This window comes from Cyrtonyx montezumae, unplaced genomic scaffold (genome assembly GCF_038088225.1).
Source record: "Cyrtonyx montezumae isolate F1298 unplaced genomic scaffold, pur_monq_1.0 scaffold_3, whole genome shotgun sequence".
Lineage (NCBI taxonomy): Eukaryota > Metazoa > Chordata > Aves > Galliformes > Odontophoridae > Cyrtonyx > Cyrtonyx montezumae.
Genome location: NW_027072034.1, coordinates 38,174,900 through 38,195,565, shown reverse-complemented (window position 1 = coordinate 38,195,565; position 20,666 = coordinate 38,174,900). Strand labels below are relative to the sequence as shown.

Here is a 20,666-nt window from a genome sequence, read left to right as displayed (position 1 = left end):
GTCTGCATCCTTCTGCAAGTGCAGAGGTGACACTGTCACTGTTGCAGATGCTCAGGGCTGCTAAAAAGTGAAGATATGTTCTCAATTTCTACAGGCAAAGAATTGCTGCTTTGTAAGTACAGCACTTTCCTTTTTTTTTTTTTTTTTCCTCTGAGTGGAAGTGAGGAGAGGTTTATTAGGATCAGTTACTTGTTGCATCTTTACTGCAGCATGTCAGACCTGAAGGAGATCACATGCTTCCTGCTAGAAACCAATGCAGCCATTCAGCTGCACCTCTGGCATACCAGCCTGACCCTTGTGCCTGCATGAATGTCACCATTGTGCAGATGGCAGCAGGACGCGTAGCTTGAGGGACCCCAGCATAAGTCAGCCCACCCAGCTGCAGTACAGCACGGCTTTCCTGGAGGGAAGTGCGCATGAGCAGCCAGGGCAGATTTAAGGACGGCCTTCAGAACAGATGTGAGACGCTGTGTTGCTGCAGCAGTGGTCATGCTGAAAAATTTGGAGTGGTTTTCTGTCAACTGAAAGATCACACTCCAGCGCCTCAGCTGCCTGCTTTAGCCTAACCTGATACTGCCAGGTACTGTATTCAAACTGCCTTGCTATCTCTGGAATTGCATAGGAACATTTTAATGGGCATTTGGAAAAGTTTCTTGCTTCTGTAGATAAAAATATCTCAAGGAAGTATTCAGAAGGCATTTCCCTTAACAACAGCATTGTTCTCATCCATGTCTGTATATACAAAGAGAGCAGTTGGCTGCAGAATACTTACCCTGAATGCGTCTGTTCTGTTTTTTATTGTTTTTCTTTTACCCAAATGAAGTCTATAAATTAGGAGATTTTAGAAGATATTTTCACAGATTGAGAAGGACCAAACTGAATGGAATATAATCTGTGAGAGCTTTAAGTGAGTGCTGCCAAGCTGATGTCAGAAGTGGCTGCTGTTGTTGTGAAGTACACATCTTAGTGTGTCAGAAAATAGGAATGTTTTATCTAGTGAGAATGTTGATAGAGAAGTAGATTTTAAAAGTTTAAGGAAAACAGTAAACTGTAGATTCGTAGAAGACCTGCAAGCTATTTCTCCTCAGGTCTATTAAAATAGATGAAGAAAGGGATACTACTTCTGGAGGTGCTAACTAATGAGACAGAGGAGCTTTGCTTCCAGCTGGGTTCAGTTCATGTGCAGAGCAGCTGCTTGTAGCAGCTTGGCCATGGAGACCCCTCAAGGAGTTGGTTCTCCAAAGCACTCACAGCCAGGAGGGACAGAAGCTGGCTGCCTGAAACAGATCCCCCCTGCTGACTTCTCAAAAAGGTGATGAACTGGGAAAACTTCTCTGACAAGCCCTTGTGCTCCTCCAGGAGCTGCTGAGGTTTCTCTGGCAGTGTTCCCACTGCCATCAGTGAGGCAGTGGCCAGGCAGGGGTGATGCAGTGCCTCAAGCTGTTTTCTGCATGTTACCTGCTATTTACAGGCAGCTTCCGAGGAATCCAAGCCTGGGGCTCCACTCTGTGCTTTGAAGCAGGATAATCCAACTGTGAAGCGCAGGCTATTAGAGATAAGTAATTACACCTAAATTTGAGTATTTCCATCTCCCTTTAATTTTGACTTTTTGCAGCATGTAGTATGTATATGTAAAACTCTGGTGTACCCCAGTATCTTTCCTGTACAGGCCTAGGATGCAACAAAGGCACAAGCCCTGATGTAGGAATCTCAGTATCTGTAGACAGCAATGTTGCATCAGTATTGGTGTATTGTAAATGGCTGAATAACAATTTTCTAAGTATAGAGAAGTAATTTTTCCCATTGAGCACTGAGGAATAAAATGTATGAACCATGACTATTAACTAAAATGCTAAATATTATCATTTCTGGAAAACAAAGTGTTAAACCAACATGATTTTTAAAACTGGGACATGGGATGGCTCAACAAGACATGAGATAAAATTGGAAGGAGTCTATTGAAAAGCCAGGGATACAAGGTCATTTGGTTCTAACTTCAAAACTTTTAACAATTTGTCTTGTCCTGGCAGTCAAAAATAATCCCCTAGAAATCTTTGCAGACAGCTGAACAGAGAGGGGGAAATCACTCAAAACCCCAAAATCAGCACACAGCAATGGAAAAATATCACCTCAGAGTTTAAAGTCAGACAATAAAAGGACACAAATTTAGTGTGTTCTGTTCATCATTGAAAGAGAATGACTAGACAGTCTATGGCTAAAGATTTATCTCATGAGCCTGAAAGGAAACTTGGCACATTATGTGGAGAACCAGGCAGTTATTATCTCAGTGATTACAGAAAAAAAATCAATGATATAAAAGGATGGGATTTTAAAAAGATTTTAACTTCCTATCTAAATACTACTTTTTAAAAAAGCTGAGTTGTGTAACAAAGGAGAATTATTTTGCCATTTTAAGTGGAACATCGTTACAAAAGAACAAAATTCCTCTAAGTGAAGATATCCTCTCAATAAAAACAACATTAATGCTTTTACTCTTTTTCATTTACAAGCTGATCAAAGCCAAACTAAAGCAAATAAATGGATGTTGGTGGGCTTTAAGATTTTTATCCATGTATGTTGTTGTGACAACTAGAAAGATGCAACCTTAACCAGGCTCTTTCTCTTGTTTTTACAGGATCTGAACACCCCAAATGCAGAAATGATTCAGCAACAAAAATTGAACTGGTATGAAAAAAAAAATTATTAATTATTTTAATATTTATTGTTAAATCTGAAGCCATCTTAAATTAATAATGTTAGAATATCATATTATAAAATAATGAGGAGGTTTATCTATAAAGTATACTTACAATGGGTTGTTTTTGTTTGATTGGTTGGTTATTGCTTTTACCATTGTAATACTAGAGGGATGAATGGTCAGGTCACTGGCTTCCTTCCTTCTTCGTGTTTCAGGATGTGCCTGATCAAAGCCCTGATTTTCAGTCAGCTTTTGCAGCCAGTAATGACGCAGCCTTCCATCATCACGCAGCCAAACTTTGTCCTGTTGGTGGCTGATGATCTTGGTATAGGGGATGTAGGTTGCTATGGGAATGATACTATCAGGTAAGGAAACAGCATAATAATAAATAGAGCTGATATCTGATGCTCACCTTCAGTCCTCTGCCCATCACTAGCCATTAGAGCTGTCTTAGAACTGGAGAGAATTCCTGTGGGAATTCAAGAAAGACTATTCAGAGCAGAAGCTATGGAGCAAGATAATTTCCTATGAGGGTCACTATGTAAATGTAAATGATGCTACCTGGAGTATCTCACACCCTAGAGGTTATTCCTAGGGCCAGCTCTGCTTGCAAAGTTGTTATTATTTGGGAATGTGTAAACTGAGAAATGCTTAACACTTGCATGTACCTGAAGATAGAAATGCTGTCTCCTCTCTCAAGTGTTTTGCCATTCTTTCTAAGTCTTACATCGATCAAGTCACTGATGTGAGTTATGTTACTAGGAAATACTTCTGTTTACAGATTTGAGGACATAAAATTTGCCTTTTCTTTGGAAATCATGCCACTTTAATGCCTGTTGGCTTCCTACCAGCTTGTCACCCAATGTGGTGTGATCACTTCCCTTAGCCAGCAAAGTTCTCAGAATCTTGCCCCTGACTGACAGCAACTGGCAAGTTTCTGGTAGGCAGCTCTGAATGGCTCAGCCTCTAGCATAACATCTTTTCAGGGCATAACTTCTTTTCTTCAAGAGCAGTGGAGTGCCTTTCACCAAGGCCCTCCATAGCGTCTGGGAAATAAGAAGGAATGATTGCCTTGAAATTTAACCAGACTGTTTTTTTTTTTGAATGAAGAGAGAAAACAAACGAAGGAAAAATCTCACATCGAATTAAAAAAAATAAAATAATTAAAATAGAAAGAACTTTCCAAAACAGAGGTAAGAGTGTCATTCCTCATTCTCATTCCTTTGAAGGCCCTGTGACTGATGTCTGACAGTGTTGGTTGTGCTTTTAGGACTCCGAACATTGATCGCCTGGCAAGGGAAGGAGTAAAGCTGACCCAACACATCACTGCAGCTCCACTTTGCACCCCCAGCAGAGCAGCGTTTCTCACTGGCAGATATCCCATTCGATCAGGTTTGCCTTGCACAGTCAAGTGGCCTTTAAGCATTACATTATTGCTGAATGGAACAGTGCCATATGGTGGGCATGAAGGTGCATGAAGACTCACCAGCTAGGTCTAATACTTCTGATGCTGCATCTGTATTTATGAGGTGAATGAGCCTGGGGAGGAAAAAAGCTTCTCTGCAGAGCAGTCTGCTCCCCATCACCTAGCAGCTCTCTGCCTTTTGGTACTCCATTGCAGCCAGAAAGGAGTTGGTACTACTTGTTACCTTCAGATAAATCATTACACAGAACATGAAAAGTAACATATTTAAAACACCGATCACATTAATTTCTGTTATGGGTTACTCCCCGTTAGGTATGAGAAATAGTGAAGCCCTGCAGGGAACAGAGTAGATCTCTGCAGATTTGTGTCTGTTCCCTCCAGTCTGGGTGCAAAGTGAGATGTTTGCAGAACAGCTTTATCGTCTACGAATCAGAATGCATCTGTGCTACATAATAGTAGTTTGACATCTGCATTATTTTTCTCAGTTCTGTTTTTGAATTAAAAATACTATCCTGTCAAACTGCATTCTTGAGCTGAAGAGGTATGAAAAATAGGTGGCTCTGTGTTTCTAGCAGTGACTGTAATGCTTATCCTACTGCAAATATCCTTATTCCCTTCATTCCTGAGGCATTTTGAAGCCAACATGTAATCCTTTTTCCATGCTCACTACTCTCATTGAGACTGCTGGAAAATGCATATACATTTGTATAGACCCTGTCTCCCACTGTAACAGCAAGGCTGGGACATTCAATGCTTCCAATGGCATTTCATACTTTGCATTACATTGTATGGCAGGGTTATGTCTGCTTATAATGCTGAGTAATGGGGTATAAGACTGCATATGAGAAGACCATAGCGCCATGTAGCTTCTCTGTGGGTTTCAACAACCCTGTAGTGGCCTTGACACTCCACAGGGACATTGTGAGTTCCCAAGCAGCCTTATGCAAGGTGGAGTGTGAGGGTGCCAAAATCTGCCTCCTGTGGTCCCTGTCCTCACCATCCCACTAGGCCAGTGTACTGCTTGCATCCTGGATGCTGCTGCAACATGTAAATGAATCTGTGCAACTGCTTCAGTCCGGATTAAAATGGTGCAGCGTGAGCTGCAAAGAGGGGCAGCTATTATGCAGTGAAGAGATTTAACTCTTTCTTGTCCATGTGCACTGTTCTATATTCATATCCCCAGGCTAACAGCATTAGGATAAACATTCAACCCTGTAATACCAATGAAGCCAAGAAACAAGAATGTATATTTGATAAAACTACCAGTTATACTTACTGAGTTTTATTATTACTATATTTTGTAGGAATGGATGCTATAAACAATTATCGTGTTATTTTTTGGAATGGTGGCTCTGGGGGACTCCCTCCAAATGAAACCACTTTCGCCAAAATACTGCAGCAACAAGGCTACAGTACGGGACTAATAGGTATGGAAATATTTCTGAGTCATAGAACCATAAAATGACTTGGGTGGGAAGGGCTCTTACAGCTTATCCAGCCCTAACCCTCTGCCATGGGCAGGGCTGCCGCCCACCAGCTCAGGCTGCCCAGGGCCCCATGCAGCCTGACCCTGAGAGCCTCCCAGGATGAGGCACCCACAGCTTCTCTGTGCAACTTATGCCAATGCCTCATCACCTTCTGAATAAAAAAAATATATCCTGATATCTAATGGCCTAGATCACGTTTCACCCACAAATCTAATTCAAACTCTTTAACTAAACCCAAACTGCCCATACCTCAGTTAAAATATTTGTATTTCCTGATTCAAGCATATCATGTTCTGACCAAAAAGAATCACTCATAAAAAAAGAAATGTGTGACAAAAAGAATGGCCTTTACTGCTGGCCTGCTTTCAAACATGTTGACTTCTGGTCATTAAAAAATATATTGGAAAATATTTTGTTAAATATATTCACTGAATGCTATTCTGCCAGTTATATTCACAAAAAAAGGCAAATACATGAGTTTAATGCAAATATGCATGTTCATGCTTTATATGGAGAAGAGCAGACTTGCAACTTGCATAGAAGGGAACAGCTGCTACTTAAAACAGCGGAATCAATTCAAAATGTCATGGGATTTGGGCTTTCAAAAGCAGAAACAAAGCAATTATTTTTTCTTTAAGTACATAATGCCACTGTAGTTTACCAGTATTTAAGTACAACCCATTAAACATTATATCCTTCAGCATTAATAGAAATTCCATTTTGCTTTATATTTTTACAGCATTTCTTGAATGTAATTGCAACTGCTGGCCATGATCTAGTTTCAAATGATTATTTATCATAGATATGTCACATGGTATCACAGACTGAGGAAACACAAAAGTTCCTGAGATGAATATTCAGCAATTTGTCCTACCTCATCCAAGCATCTAAATTCCGACAGCCAAAATCTATGACTGACACAAAAAAACAACAGTTGTACAAGTAAACTGAATTTACTGAGAAAAATGTCTGCAGCAATGGATTTATTTTCATCCAGAAAAATAAACTGAAGTCATAAAGAACAGCAAAAGAAGCATTTGAAGTTCTGTATTAATGAATCTTTCTGTTAGATTTGTAGCAGTATCATTTCAGTTGCTCTAAACTGCTCATAAAATAGTCTGTGCCTGTTAACCAAGTTGTTCAGATTGCCTTCAGCATGTAAACACTACCAAAATAATCAGATTTGTCCCCACCTAGAGAAAGAACTGCCCTGCAGAGAGACTGTTGCATCCTACTTGGGAGAAACCTAGTAAAACGGGCTACCATTTCCCCTAGCATCTCAGCTATAATCACATCGTAGACACTGAGAGTGTTATTTAGTTTATCTAGATTGACAAATAATGATTAAGTGAACCTTTGAGGTGATAGTGACATAAAAGGAAAAAAAATACACCAAAAGAAACCATGAAAATAACATTCAAATCATGAAACAAGAAATCTTAATCAGCATCTGTCCATATCATTACAACTGAATGGCCACTAAATTGCCTCACCTGAATGGATTGTCATCAGTTTGTTCTGAGCACTACCAGTTTAATTGCAGAGTTAAATCCTACTGATAAACTGCAGTTTGATGCTTTGCAGAGTCCTTGTACGTCATAGAGCCAATGTTGTATAAAATACACCCTCAAAGAATAATTTAACTTCATTAGATATTTTAACTGCTGTAGTTTTGAGCTTTTTGAAGCATGTCAGAAACCTTTATCAAACTCAACTAGAAATTAAAATGTCAAAGTGAATCTGAAGTCCAAAGATGCTTAGGATGCTGCACCTGTATTTATGACCAGTACATCTATATGTTTATTACAGACCTGTTTCATTTTATATCTGGTTCAAAATATGTTGAGGTATACTGAATATAGATTTTGGCTAGAAGTAATTCATGCAACTAGAATGTAGCTTTCCCCTTTCTTTATATTATCATCCAAAACTAGCCTTCTTTTATTTATTTATTTGTCATCTGAAGTAGATTTTTGTGCTCTTATTGTAATGCACAGTACTTCATTTTAAATCTGCTCATGGCTCCCTGGCTCCGTGTTAGTATATGTATCAGTAACGTAATGAACCAATTGTTTAGGATAATATATTTCAGTAAATGCACAGTTCTTTAATCCACAGTAAGAACTGGTTGCAAATTAGTTTTCAACTACTTCATTTTGATCTATAAGTCTGGCATCCAAGGCCTCCATTGCATTAGAGGTTGTAAAAAGTAATTAAGCTCACCTCCCATCTTAAAGAAAAGAAGTAGATTCTTGTTACTTGATTCAGATATTCCTAAGCCTCAATGTTTGAGCCAAAGGAGCCAACTTGTTATGTTTCTGTGTAAGTGCCGAACCAGTCTGATTGCATCGACTTAAAATGAAGGAAAATCATAATTTTGATGTACTATTCATTGTTACAGTGGACATCTGTTCACAAAAAGAACACGCGGTATCATAAAATGCCATGCGGTGTTCATTTTGAGATCTGAAGACTTTATAAGAAAAAGGCTTTGACTGTTTATGATTAAATACAAATAAATAGCAAAAAAAAAACCCAAACAATTCTATTCTCATTCACTGTATGGAGATTTTATTATCAACAAACTGACTTCAGTATGTACAGTTTCATGATAAATCCCGACCCCCTGAGCTTAAGTTCTGGATCTTGTGGTTTACCTGACAAAACCACAGTTGAGATGCATGCTGTTTGGTTGACACTGAGCATCACTGAGTCTTGCTTTTCAGAAACAAGTCTCCATAGCATCTTGAAAGTGAAGAGACAATAGAACAGTGTTATTCTTCCCTGTGCTTTCAAAAGGTCTCCCTTCTCCCTTTTCATACCTGACAGATCTTCAGGAAGGCCATATATTTTGAAGAGTTATGAAAAACTGATTTTTTCCTTATGTGTAGTTTCTTTTACAGTCCAGTCGTTTTTGCATTTGATCATAATAGCTACAGGGCATGAATATGTATACAGAGAACAAATAACTCTGGTGGAAATTTATAATTTATAGTGGTTGACTTTTATCAGTTCCAAGATATACCCCGTTCTATTGATATGTACTTAGTATGTATCTGTAGGATGAAGAAGTTACCACAAGCAAGAAAAAATGTTTTGAGAAAGGTTTTAATGAAGAAAATCTTATTTTCACATATTATTTCTTTACATTTTAATAATATACATTTTTAGGGAAGTGGCATCTAGGTGTTAACTGTGAACACCGCAATGACCACTGTCATCATCCTTTGAACCATGGATTTGATTATTTTTATGGGATGCCTTTTACGCTAATAAGTGACTGCCAAACAACAGAAGAACCAGAGATGGACAGAGCCTTCAGAAGGAAACTTTGGCTTTATACTCAGATTATTGCCCTTGCTATGCTCACCACTACCCTAGGGAGGCTCACCGGCTTGATTTCAGTCCACTGGAAAACAGTGACCTGCCTTGCTTTTTTTAGTCTCCTTTTCTTTGTGTCCTGGTTCTCAAGTTATGGATTTGTAAGATATTGGAACTGCATTATAATGAGAAACCATGAAGTCACTGAGCAGCCAATGGTGACAGAGAGGACTACATCTTTTATCTTGAGAGAGTCCATTTCATTTATTGAAAGGTAATGTGAATTTCCATTACAAGCATTTTTCTGTTTGTTTTGTTTTGGTTTGGTTTTTTGCATGTCTTTCAACTTTAAACATTTTCTTTCTACTATTTTCTTTGACAGTAGATGGAATAATGAATATTATTATATGCTAATAATGATTCTATATTATTAAAACAAAAGACACTGCAGTCTTTGGCCACAGCCAACATGAGTTTATGAGGGGAAAGTCCTTTTTTAACCAACTTAATCACCTTTTTTTGACAAAACTACCCATGTAGTTGTCAAAGGGAAGCCAGCTTATGTAATCTTTCTGGATTTCAGCACACCTTTTGATACTGTTTCTCATAATGTCCTTCAGGACAAAATGTCCATCATACAGCTAGACAAAAACATAATGTGATGGGTAAACAACTGGAAGGCCAGTTCTACTAAATGAGGTCAAAACAGGCTGGCAGCCAGTCACTAGTGAGGTTCTATGGGGCTCCATAGCACTGTGATAGTTTGCAATAGCAGAAAGTGGAGCTTCAGTATGAAACTTTTCTGTGTATGACTCAGGGAACACAAAAGAGAGCCAAACATTATTTTATCAGATAGATCCTAATTGCTGGATGTTAATACCTTACAACGTAAGATGATTTTTGAGTTGATTATTGAAATATGTATGTAAATCATACTACCATTTTCCATTATGACCGAGCTCTGTATGTACTGAGAGCCTTCCTCCTAGTAACCAAGTGTTGATTTCTGTTTTTCAGAAATAAGCACAAGCCATTCCTTCTCTTTCTTTCCTTTCTACACTCCCACACCCCTCTACTCACAACGGAGAAGTTTCTTGGGAAGAGTAGCCATGGTTTATACGGAGACAACGTAGAGGAGATGGACTGGATGGTGGGTAAGTCACCAGCAAATACAAGTATCTCCAGCTACTTAATGCTTAGCTATGTGCAGTGAAGTACAGTAACACATTTTATAATAAAAATTCAGCTGTTAGTAAAAGAACAGGGAACAGAACGAAAAGCAGGAAGGAATAAAGTCCTAGTACCTGTCACTGTTTGTTTATGCTGTTAGCTTTTTATTTTCTACAGTCTTTGAGAAAGTTAATTGTTATTGGTTTTATGATTTTTGTTATCAGTATTCCACATCATAACACCATGCGAGGCACTGGGAGTTAAAGAGTTGATGCTCCAAGTCCACAGACAGACAAATCTTTCCATTCATTCAGTTTTTCTTTCATCCCGCATTTACCAGTTTTAGCCATGTCCCCATAGCTTAAGATAACCACCTGCTTCTCTTACTAAATACTATATAATCTGAGAACTACAAATATTTAGTTTGCTTTAATGTTCAAGATCAAGTGACCATAGTCTTTTATGGTCACGTCTTATATAAATAGGACACACTAAGCAATAAAAATGATAAGCAAATGAATTCCAGGTTTAAAACCAGCAGGCTACTTTATTTATTTATTTATTGCGACTGCTGAATTCAGCCGAGTACTGAGTATTCTTCATTCGACTCACTAATCAAGAAATGTCCACAGATATTAATTGATACGTTTCTAGAAATTAGCATCATTTTGTTTTCCAGCTTGTTTTATTCAGCCTGACTTTCTTCCAAGGAGAAGAAAGGTTTTTTTTATTATCCAACCATATAGGAAGAAAAGTAGTTATATTTGCAAAGAGATAAGAATCATATATATATCCAGAAATAACTAGTTTTCATACTTATTTTTAAACGCTTGCACATCACAAATATATAAAGTATATATCCAAAACTGTTTAAATGTGCTTTGTGAATTAAAAAGATTTTACTGTTAGTTTATATCAAATGCAAACAGTAACTTGATGTAAATACTTGCCATTGTCAAAAATAATTTCAGACAGAATCATAAGACAATTTCTTTTGCTTCTCACTTTGGTCATTACTTATGCAGAATCTAAGTTTTTGAGGCTTTGAATAACATTTTTTTTTTACATTATCTTACAGCACACCATTTCTCAGTAGAGGCTTCTGGTCTGTACTTGTCATTCTTGCACTCCTTTTTAAAAATGCTAATAATAAAGGAGTTACAGCCTTTTTGATTGCCTTTATAGACAGTGAAATGACAAATATAAATCTCAGTCCTGCAAACTTTTAGTTTAAACTTTGACTATGTCTACATGGATGAATATTTTCAAGTCAGAGGCTAAAAAATTATATTTTATATATATAAACTATATTTTTTATTATTTAATATACATGCATTTCTGTGTTTGCAGGGCATGTTCTAGATGCCATTGATAAGGAAGGTTTGACAAAAAATACACTAGTTTATTTTGCTTCTGATCATGGTGGATGGCTGGAAAGACAAGAAAACAAAAGACAGCTGGGTGGCTGGAATGGAATATACAGAGGTAAGATGGTGACAACCCAGCAACAACTACTACAGTATTCAGGGTACAACTAAAACTTAGGTAAGACTGCATGTTTCACAATTAACAGGTTTTTATCACTGGGAGTTAATTATGCATACAAAATGTACACAATTCTAGCATGTGTAAATAGTTGCATGATTTTCAAACTGGCACTTCCTCAAAAGGCAACTGATCACGGATTAGTTTTTATTAGGTATGCATAACATCCATAAATATTCTTAGCTGCATCTTACATTGCTTTAACTGCATATGTTACGTGGTTGCAAATGAGGAAGACGAGGTTGGGAAATCACTTTATAATTAAGAACTTTATCCACACTGAGTTTTAATAGTGCAACATGCTTAAAAATAACAAAAAGAAGTGAGACTAGAAGGAAGATAACAAGGAGTGATTGAGTTAGCACGTTGTAAGTGATGTTGATGAGAAAGAGCTTAGTGGTAAACTCAAAAAGATAAGGAAAACTCATGAAGATAACATTAGAGTGTTTATTCTAAATCAAAGCATTCATCTAAAATTCCTCTTTATTTTAAATTAACCATTAATTTTAATGAAAAATTGTTTCTGTTTGTTTGTTTCAATGAAAGGTGGAAAAGCTATGGGAGGCTGGGAAGGAGGAATCCGTGTCCCAGGGATATTTAGATGGCCAGGAGTGTTACCTGCAGGCACAGTGATCAATGAACCTACAAGCCTTATGGACATTTATCCCACAGTAGTTCATTTGGCTGGAGGGGTAGTACCACAGGACAGGTACAAACAAGTGTCATTATTCCACCTTTCTCTACAGATAAAGAAAACCTAGTTTTGAAACATTCTAAGGGTCTGACATTTTCTTTTCCACTCCTGCTCCTTTTCTAGAACATAAGTTACCCTAACTCAGTCACCTCTTCTCTACATTTGAGATTCAACATCTGCTTGTAGTCTACAAACATCTTCTTTATTCAGAGCTGTCAATTGCAATAAACCAGAGGTGTCCAGAGGGAACTCAGTACTATACAGCTGACCCCAATCTGATTATCTCCATTTTTTCTGTTAGAGTAATGGATGGCCGGGATCTGATGCCTTTACTACAAGGAACAGTTGAGCACTCAGAGCACAAATTCCTGTTTCATTACTGTGGCACTCATTTACATGCCGTGCGATGGCACCAGAAGGACAGTGAGTAGAAATTATTATTTCCCAAAAACTGAATTTAGTCTACAGGAGGACAGATTTGTTTACCCTTTTGTGGGGAGATTGAAGCTTTCTGAACAGTTCTATGTGTAAGATGATAAAGAACATTGCTTGTACTTATGCGGCACATGGTATTTGTTCATGGCTTCTAAGCACATGACACAAGCTCTGTAATACCAAGCAGAATACTGGAGATCAGGATGGGTCTTGTCCATCTGTCTATTTGGACGCAAGGCCTGAAGAATCCATGCCTTCTTCTATCAGGGAGAAGTATTTGTCTCAGTCCTTTGTATGACCTTCTACCCTAACAAAGAACAAGCCATGGAAACCCAAAATGTTTTTCTCATTTTCATAAAATGTCCAAAATAGGCACAAATGATATTTGCTGAGAAATCTGAAGACATTTAGAAAAATCAGAAATCATTTTACAATATGAGTATAAATGTTGTGGCATTTACTTTAAATGAAATTACAAAACTGTATCAAGTAGTTCATGTAGACCCAAAGTGGAACCCAATCTCACAAAATTAAACTCTAGGAAAACCTTCAGTCCTCTAATGCTTTGTGATAATAACCATCAGTATCATTCTGAGTCTTTTTACTTTCCTGGCAGGTGGAGCTATTTGGAAAGCTCATTACATGACCCCAAACTTCCATCCACCTGGGGCTGGGGCTTGTTATGACAGAGGATTCTGCCCATGTTTTGGGGAAGGTGTGACCCATCATGACCCTCCACTGCTGTTTGACCTCTCACGAGACCCTTCTGAAACCCAGCCTCTGTCAGCTGACACAGAGCCCCTCTTTGACACTGTAGTAGAGCGGATTGGGAGTGCCATTGAAGAGCACCGCAGGACACTGACTCCAGTCCCACAGCAGCTCTCCTTGAACAACGTCATCTGGAAGCCATGGCTGCAGCCCTGCTGTGGGACGTTCCCTTTCTGTTGGTGTGACAAAGAAGGTGATAAACGTGCTGATCTATAAAGGAAATAACCAAGGTTACCCAGGGTTTTAGATCATGAATATTTTCTCTGAGGGATGTTTATTAATGGATTGTTTGTTTAGGTTTTTTTTTTGTTGTTGTTCTTCATTTATTTTTAATGGAGACTTTATTTAAGAATTGTTCCAGTAGATGGCACAGTATTTGGTAAAGGTGGCTTTAGGCTGGACACTCTCAGGGAGGGATAAGGGCAGTGTGATCTGAAGAGCATATTTAACTTGCATCTGCTGACAACTGAATGAATAATTCAATAACTCTGAATTGTAACAACTTTAGACTTCTACTGGTATTTATACAGCTTATTTTTTGTTGTTTATGAATGTATATTTAGAAATATAGCTGTTTATCTTCTGAATTTCTAAGTCATTCAGTAATCGAGTTTTCCTTTATTTTTATAGTTAGTGGCAATGCTAGATATCCCTGTAATATATTTTTGCTAAGTTCTTTTCCTCCTACCTTCAAAATGTTTCCAGAATATTTCCTCACTGAATCTCCTTTAAAAGTAGCTTCCTTCCATGTAGTTAGTCCCTCCAACAGCAGTGATGACGACCTCTAGTTAGCCTACAGATTCTTCATCTGGTGTAACTATCTAGATAAGGCATGAAGTTTGGAAATATACAAACTGGATCTGCTAGTGATGTCTGGGAAGGACAGGTGCCTTCTGATTGCAGTCAGCTTCTGTTATGGCAAACACAAAAAGGAAAAAAAAATCCCTTTCCAAGACCCCATTTTAAGCAACCTCTTAAGCAGCACTAGCAAGTGCACTGACACAATGGTGCAAGTATAAAATCACTGAGGTCATGTAAGTTACCTCAGTGCCCTAGAAATAGCTAGGACTTGTTTCCCTCCCTTGATAACAGTTTAGCTTTTTCAGCTTTTATTTGCCCCTTTGCTTTTATTTGTTTCCCTCAATTCATTCATCGAGAAACCTACAGGTAAATAAAATCCTATAGCTTAAAAGCGGTGTTGTATTGCATGCTGTGATCTCATGCATTTCACAGGCTGTTGCTCCCAGGGTAGCATCGAGGAGCTCCTTCAGTGCTGTTGACGAGAAAAACACTCAGTCCTACTGCAAAAACTTCAAGGGATTAAGTGAATCAATCACTTCACATTCTTGCTTAATTTCTCCATGGTTAAGAGCATGTGCTTTATTTCTTATTTGAATTTATTTGATTTCATTTGTTCTTTCTCGACTGGATTTGAAGTTCACATTCAATATCCAACATTTTATTTACAAGAATTTACTGCAGTAAGACCAGCATTTATTATTTTTTTAGTCTTATTCCAAGATTCACCAGGGATTTTACACCTTCTCAGTTTTATAATACCTGTAAAAAATGTGTGTATGTAAGACCTGCTCATATAATTGAATTTTCTCTTGTACAGGAATACTTAATAGCACTGTACAGCATCTGTTTGGGGCTAAAGGGTACAGGAAAGGTAGAATCTGCATTGGTCACTGGGGTTTGCCCATGAAAGCACAGGTATCAAAGGGAATGAAATCTTCACTCTGTGCAGTCTCAAGATCAGCCTCTGGGCATCTTACATAGTACTTTCACCCCTCCCTCCAGTTCTTTTTCTCCTCATGCTGTCAAACAGCTGCCTAACATTGTCATCTCAGCTCCCTATCTCCCTTACTAGGAATTTTAACTGCTGCTCATATGGGTTCATAAGTTCATAAGTTCATAAGTTCATAAGGTTGGAAAGGACCTATAAGATCATCTAGTCCAACCATCCTCCTATCACTATCTCTACCCAACTACTAAATTAAGTCCTTTAGCACCTCATCTAGACGCTTCTTGAACAGCGCTAGGGATGGTGCCTCAACCACCTCTCTAGGCAGGCCATTCCAGTGCCTGACCACTCTTTCAGAAAAGAAATGCTTCCTGAGGTCTAATCTAAATCTTCCCTGGCGCAACTTGTGGCCATTCCCTCTCGTCCTGTCACTACTTATCAGGGAGAAGAGGCCTACCCCCTCCTCACCACAACCCCCCTTCAGGAAGTGGTAGAGTGCAATAAGGTCTCCTCTGAGCCTCCTCTTCTCCAGACTAAACAATCCCAGCTCCCTCAGCCGCTCCTCATAAGACTTGTGCTCCAGGCCCCTCACCAGTTTTGTTGCCCTTCTCTGAACACGCTCCAGGGCCTCAGTGTCCTTCTTGTAGTGAGGGGCTCAAAACTGAACACAGTACTCGAGGTGCGGCCGTACCAGAGCTGAGTACAGGGGGATGATCACCTCCCTGCTCCTGCTGGCTACACTATTTCTAATACAGGCCAGGATGCTGTTGGCCTTCTTAGCCACCTGGGCACACTGCCGGCTCATGTTGAGCCGAGCATCAACCAACACCCCCAGGTCCTTTTCCTCTCTACATTCTTCAAGCCATTCTGCCCCAAGCCTATAGCATTGCATGGGGTTATTGTGGCCAAAGTGCAGGACCCGGCACTTGGTCTTATTGAACCTCATCCCATTTTGCTCAGCCCAGCTGTTCAGCCTATCCAAATCCCTCTGAAGGGCCTCCCTACCCTCAGGCAGTTTGACACATCCTCCCAGCTTTGTGTCATCTGCAAACTTACTGAGGGTACACTCAATTCCCTCATCTAGGTCATCAATAAAGATATTAAACAAGATGGGCACCAAAACTGACCCTTGGGGGACACCACTCGTTACAGGACGCCAGCTGGACTTATTGATATTGATATTGATAGTACAAGAGGGAATGGTTTTAAACTAAGGAGAGATTTAGGTTAGATGTTAGGAGCAAGTTTTTCACTCAGGGAGTGGTGACACACTGGAACAGGCTGTCCAGGGAGGTTGTGGATGTCCCATCCCTGGGGGCATTCAAGGCCAGGCTGGGTCTGGCTCTGGGCAGCCCGCTCTAGTGGATGGCGACTGTGCCCATGGCAAAGATGTTGAAACTAGATGACTTTGAGGTCCTTTTCAACCCAGGCCATTCTAGGATTCTACGATTTATAAGCAAATACTGGCACATGTCAGTCTGTGACAACTCATGCTGTACCTTCCCAGCAGTTTCAGGCATAACTAACTCTTCTGCCACGTTTTTGTAACATTCAGGTCTTGTTTGCATTGTTCTGCTGCCCATGACTGGATAAAACTAGTTAAATGGCAACATTAAACTAATTTAGCACATAATCATTTATAAAAATCTGCTTTCAGAAAGGTTATTAATAGTAGTACTCATCATAATCTGTTTATTTATTCTTTCACCGAAGAACAAACTATCTGGAGAGATTCTGAGCAACCCAGTAACTCAAGATACAAATAAAACTTTCTAAGTTGTTATCACTTTGTGGCTGCTGATCATTAGGGAACCTGAAGATCACGGAGAATGTAAGAAACACACCGAAGAGGCCCTATGTAGATTGGCACAACCCATATTGGGACTGCGGACTCTGGGAGAGCTCGACCTTTAGCACCTTGTGTTACCGCTGTTGATGTTCAATGTTGTTTAACCTGCATTACCAAACACATCAGGCAGAGGGCTCTTCAATGAGTATGACAGCACAGAGGCGCAACCAAAGGCAGACAAGCTAATTACAATCAATATCACCACCACAGGGTGAGGCGGCAGGTGTAACAGGGTTTTCCTAGTCATCGACCATCCTCCAAAGATCCTATCCGAGCAGGCAGTCAATTATTTTTTTAGGGTAATTTTATTACCACTGTTTTTCCTGTCTTGTTAATTCCTCAGCCACTCGCTGAGACAGACAAGCTGATTTTCATGCAAATTCACTGAAAAAAATGCATACTTTTTATTTTTTTAAGTGACTCTTACTTGCAAAGCAGGGAGTTTAAAGAATCCATATGCAGAAGCTCATTAATCTCTTCTAGTATCACATTGTTTCTTACAAGTGCTTTGTTCTCCAGCCATTTGTAAGTTGACAGAAAACCATTTACATACGTAATTCTAGGAATAAGGTCTTTAAATAGTGATTTTTTTAAGTGAGTGGCTGTGAAGTGTTCTAAAACTGTCAGCCTTTTAAGCTTTAAGGTTTTTCATTCATTGGCAGTATTGTAAATTCAGCAAAAATACTATTTACAACAACAACTTAAAAAAATGGCAGCAACAGGACAAGAAAATTGAGAGTTAGCAGTGTTTAAATTACATTACAGTAGTTTATGGTTCTAAGGTACTCTATCGCTCTAAGGTACTTAGAGCGCACAAAACCTGTATAAAATGTGGCTATTTTATCTATGTCCATAGTGCCTATTCTAATCCAGTTATAAGAGAAGCCTGAAGGCAGAGAACGATCAATGCAGACATTCTTAAAACAAACAGATCTTCCATCCTTTGCTTCCTGTTTACAGAAGGCTCCACAATGCTGCAGAAAACTCCCTGTTTACTTGAGGGTCATTTGATGCTTCGTATGCTTTCTACAGCCATTCCTTACTACCGTTCATACATGTAGGATGTCGGAAAGCACACTCCGTGGTAATTTAACATTTATTTGGAAAGATATGAATCAAGGAATTGAACTGGATCGAATCTAAACTAGGCATCATAGCTTGAGCAAACAGGAAACTTTAGGAAAAACGAGGGACCATAGAAATACTGGTACTGCTGAAGAGAGCTGCTGTTTGCAACTCAATACGAGGGTGGTCCCATGAAGATAAGGACAACACAATGGTGTGTAGGGTGGTTGTTTACAACACAATGGATGGTCCAGAGAAGATAAGTGGAAATGCTGTTTGCAACTCAGTGGGGAGGTCTGTGAAGATAAGGAGGCAGATTTGTTGGCGACATAACGTCTTTTAACATCTGGAAATTTACCATCGGAGATGTCACTCACTTTGGAATTTCTGTCCATCTTTGGAATGTAATGAATATTAATGTATTATGCCTTTAAATGTGTAGTCGTTTCTCTCTTCAGTGTGCATGTGAGAGATTCCCCCATGCACCCAGCGCTGTAATAAAGGGAATACCTGCTTGACATATTTCATTGGTGTGTCAAGTTACTATGTCGGATTTCCCGGCATCAGATACATGGAGCAAAGGCAGATGTGGGATTGTGATGAACTTGGAACTGCTTTGCTGTGATAATGTATCATAATGTAGAGATCCTCTCAGTACAAGGTTTGTATGTTTAATATAGATCTATTTGAGCCTAAATGCTTTAAAGGGTTCAAATAAGAAACTCAGCCCTAGGGACCTTCTAGTTCATCAAACATTCCCTTCATGCTCATAAGGGTATGAAATGTCTTTCCAAATCCCAGTCTTCTCTACATGTAGGTAAAGCCAAGAAATCTGACAGAGTAACTTGACATTCCAATGAGTTAAGTCAGGCAGGTTTTCCCTTTGTTACAACGCTGGGTGCTTGGGGATTGCTCACACCAAGAAAAGCAGTAACTGCATATTTGTAGGCACAGTGTATACATATTCATCACATTTCCAAGAAGTTGGTTACATACGTATTGGATGTCCCCCTGTTCTGAGCATGTCTCCTAGAAAGTGGGGAGGGTCTCTGGGTTCATCTGGTGGTATCCTTGAGAAACCTTCAGGAGTTTGCATTGTGTCGCTTATCTTCACCGGACTCCCCCAGTGAGTTGCAAACAACAGCCCCACTTATCTTCACTGGATTCTCCATTGTGTTGACCTTATCTTCACGGGAAACCCCTGCCCCCACTGTGTTGCAAACAGTAGCTCTACTTGTCTTCACTTACCTTTAATGGCGCACACGTTTCTATTGTCCCTGTATTCCTTCCTAAAGTTACCTGTTCGCTCAAGCTGCGAGGCCTAGCACAAACAAGTCTCCTTGATTCAGTGTGAAACATGTAAAGGTGATTTGTGTCTAAGATAAAACGTCAAAGCTGCTGACACAATACTTTTAAACTGGCATTGATTCCAATTGGCATATAAAGTTATTTAAAGGAGTAAAATTTCCTTGTAAGGCATGGAAGGATAGAACTCTATCTGCATTTCAAACACTAGCCTTGCAAAACAAAGAAAACAAAATCCTCACACCAAGGAGTAAGAGATAAGCATCTTTAACCACAGACCTTCCTGGACTGTGGTTAAAGACAGGACATCCTGACTCCCGGAGAGGCGCCCTACATTTTTGGTAGCCTCGGGAGAAAAGGATCCTTGCCCGACCTTTCGCATCACACGAACATGGAAAAGCAATAAGCAAGGAAAAGAGCTCCCTTGGGAAAACTGCAGTAAATATCCTGTAATTCTTGTGCACGAAGATCCAGGCGAGAACATCGGACTGTGAGTATCGCTTGGTTGGGAGGGCGAGTTCCGGGGTGGAGAGAATTAAGTTGAGGAAAGCCTCTCGAGAGGGTGGTTAGAAATTCCCAGGGACCCACAGAGAGGCCCAGAGGAAGGGAATAGATCACCTAAAATTAGGAGGGGAAAATACTTTAAAGAAGGAAACCCTGGAATAAGGACATGGGGCAGAGAAGGTCTAAGTCTGCTGACCCCAGAAGGGACCCACCGAGAGGCCCCAAGGATAAGAAAGGGAGCAAATTACTTAAAATACCCCCAGACAGTCCGCTGGGGTTAATGATAAAATATTGGGGAAATTGGCCATCCCAGAAAGGGAAAACAAATCAAAACAAAAAATGATGGTTCATTATTGTGAATCTGTTGAAATTGTTGAAATGTCGGGTGGAGAACAAATGAGACCTGATCGGGTGCATTGGCCGATGTTTGTGAGTCGTGAATGAGTGTGCTGGATACGTGAGACGCAGCATCGCTGCGGAGCGAGTGCGGAGTCCCGATCCGCGGTTCCGTCCTCCCGCGAGGGAAACGGCCGGAGACGGACGAAGCGAGTGACAACAACCGTCATTGTTCTTCTCTTTGTGTGTACACCACTGGTCTTTTGTCTATATGTATGTCATAGGTGTAAAGGATGGGAGTTTCTGTCTTTTAAAT

General features: G+C 39.6%; 1 protein-coding gene across 1 annotated transcript; it reads left to right on the top strand.

Moving 5' to 3' along the window:
* Positions 1–446: 446 nt before the first annotated feature.
* Positions 447–14,280, top strand: LOC136051705 (arylsulfatase D-like). The gene is made up of 11 exons (XM_065741272.1): positions 447–580; positions 2,636–2,685; positions 2,914–3,063; positions 3,969–4,090; positions 5,429–5,551; positions 8,783–9,206; positions 9,950–10,086; positions 11,453–11,587; positions 12,194–12,356; positions 12,643–12,764; positions 13,393–14,280. Exons 2-11 carry the CDS (start codon positions 2,660–2,662, stop codon positions 13,758–13,760), a joined length of 1,770 nt encoding a protein of 589 aa, XP_065597344.1. The 5' UTR covers positions 447–580; positions 2,636–2,659; the 3' UTR covers positions 13,761–14,280.
* Positions 14,281–20,666: the final 6,386 nt, after the last annotated feature.

Excerpts from the sequence above, each read along its gene's own strand:
- LOC136051705 (XM_065741272.1), top strand. The coding sequence starts at position 2,660 with ATGATTCAGCAACAAAAATTGAACTG. Across the intron at positions 11,588-12,193 it reads CTGGAATGGAATATACAGAG|GTGGAAAAGCTATGGGAGGC; the intron begins GTAAGATGGTGA and ends TTTCAATGAAAG. Across the intron at positions 12,357-12,642 it reads GGGGTAGTACCACAGGACAG|AGTAATGGATGGCCGGGATC; the intron begins GTACAAACAAGT and ends TTTTTCTGTTAG.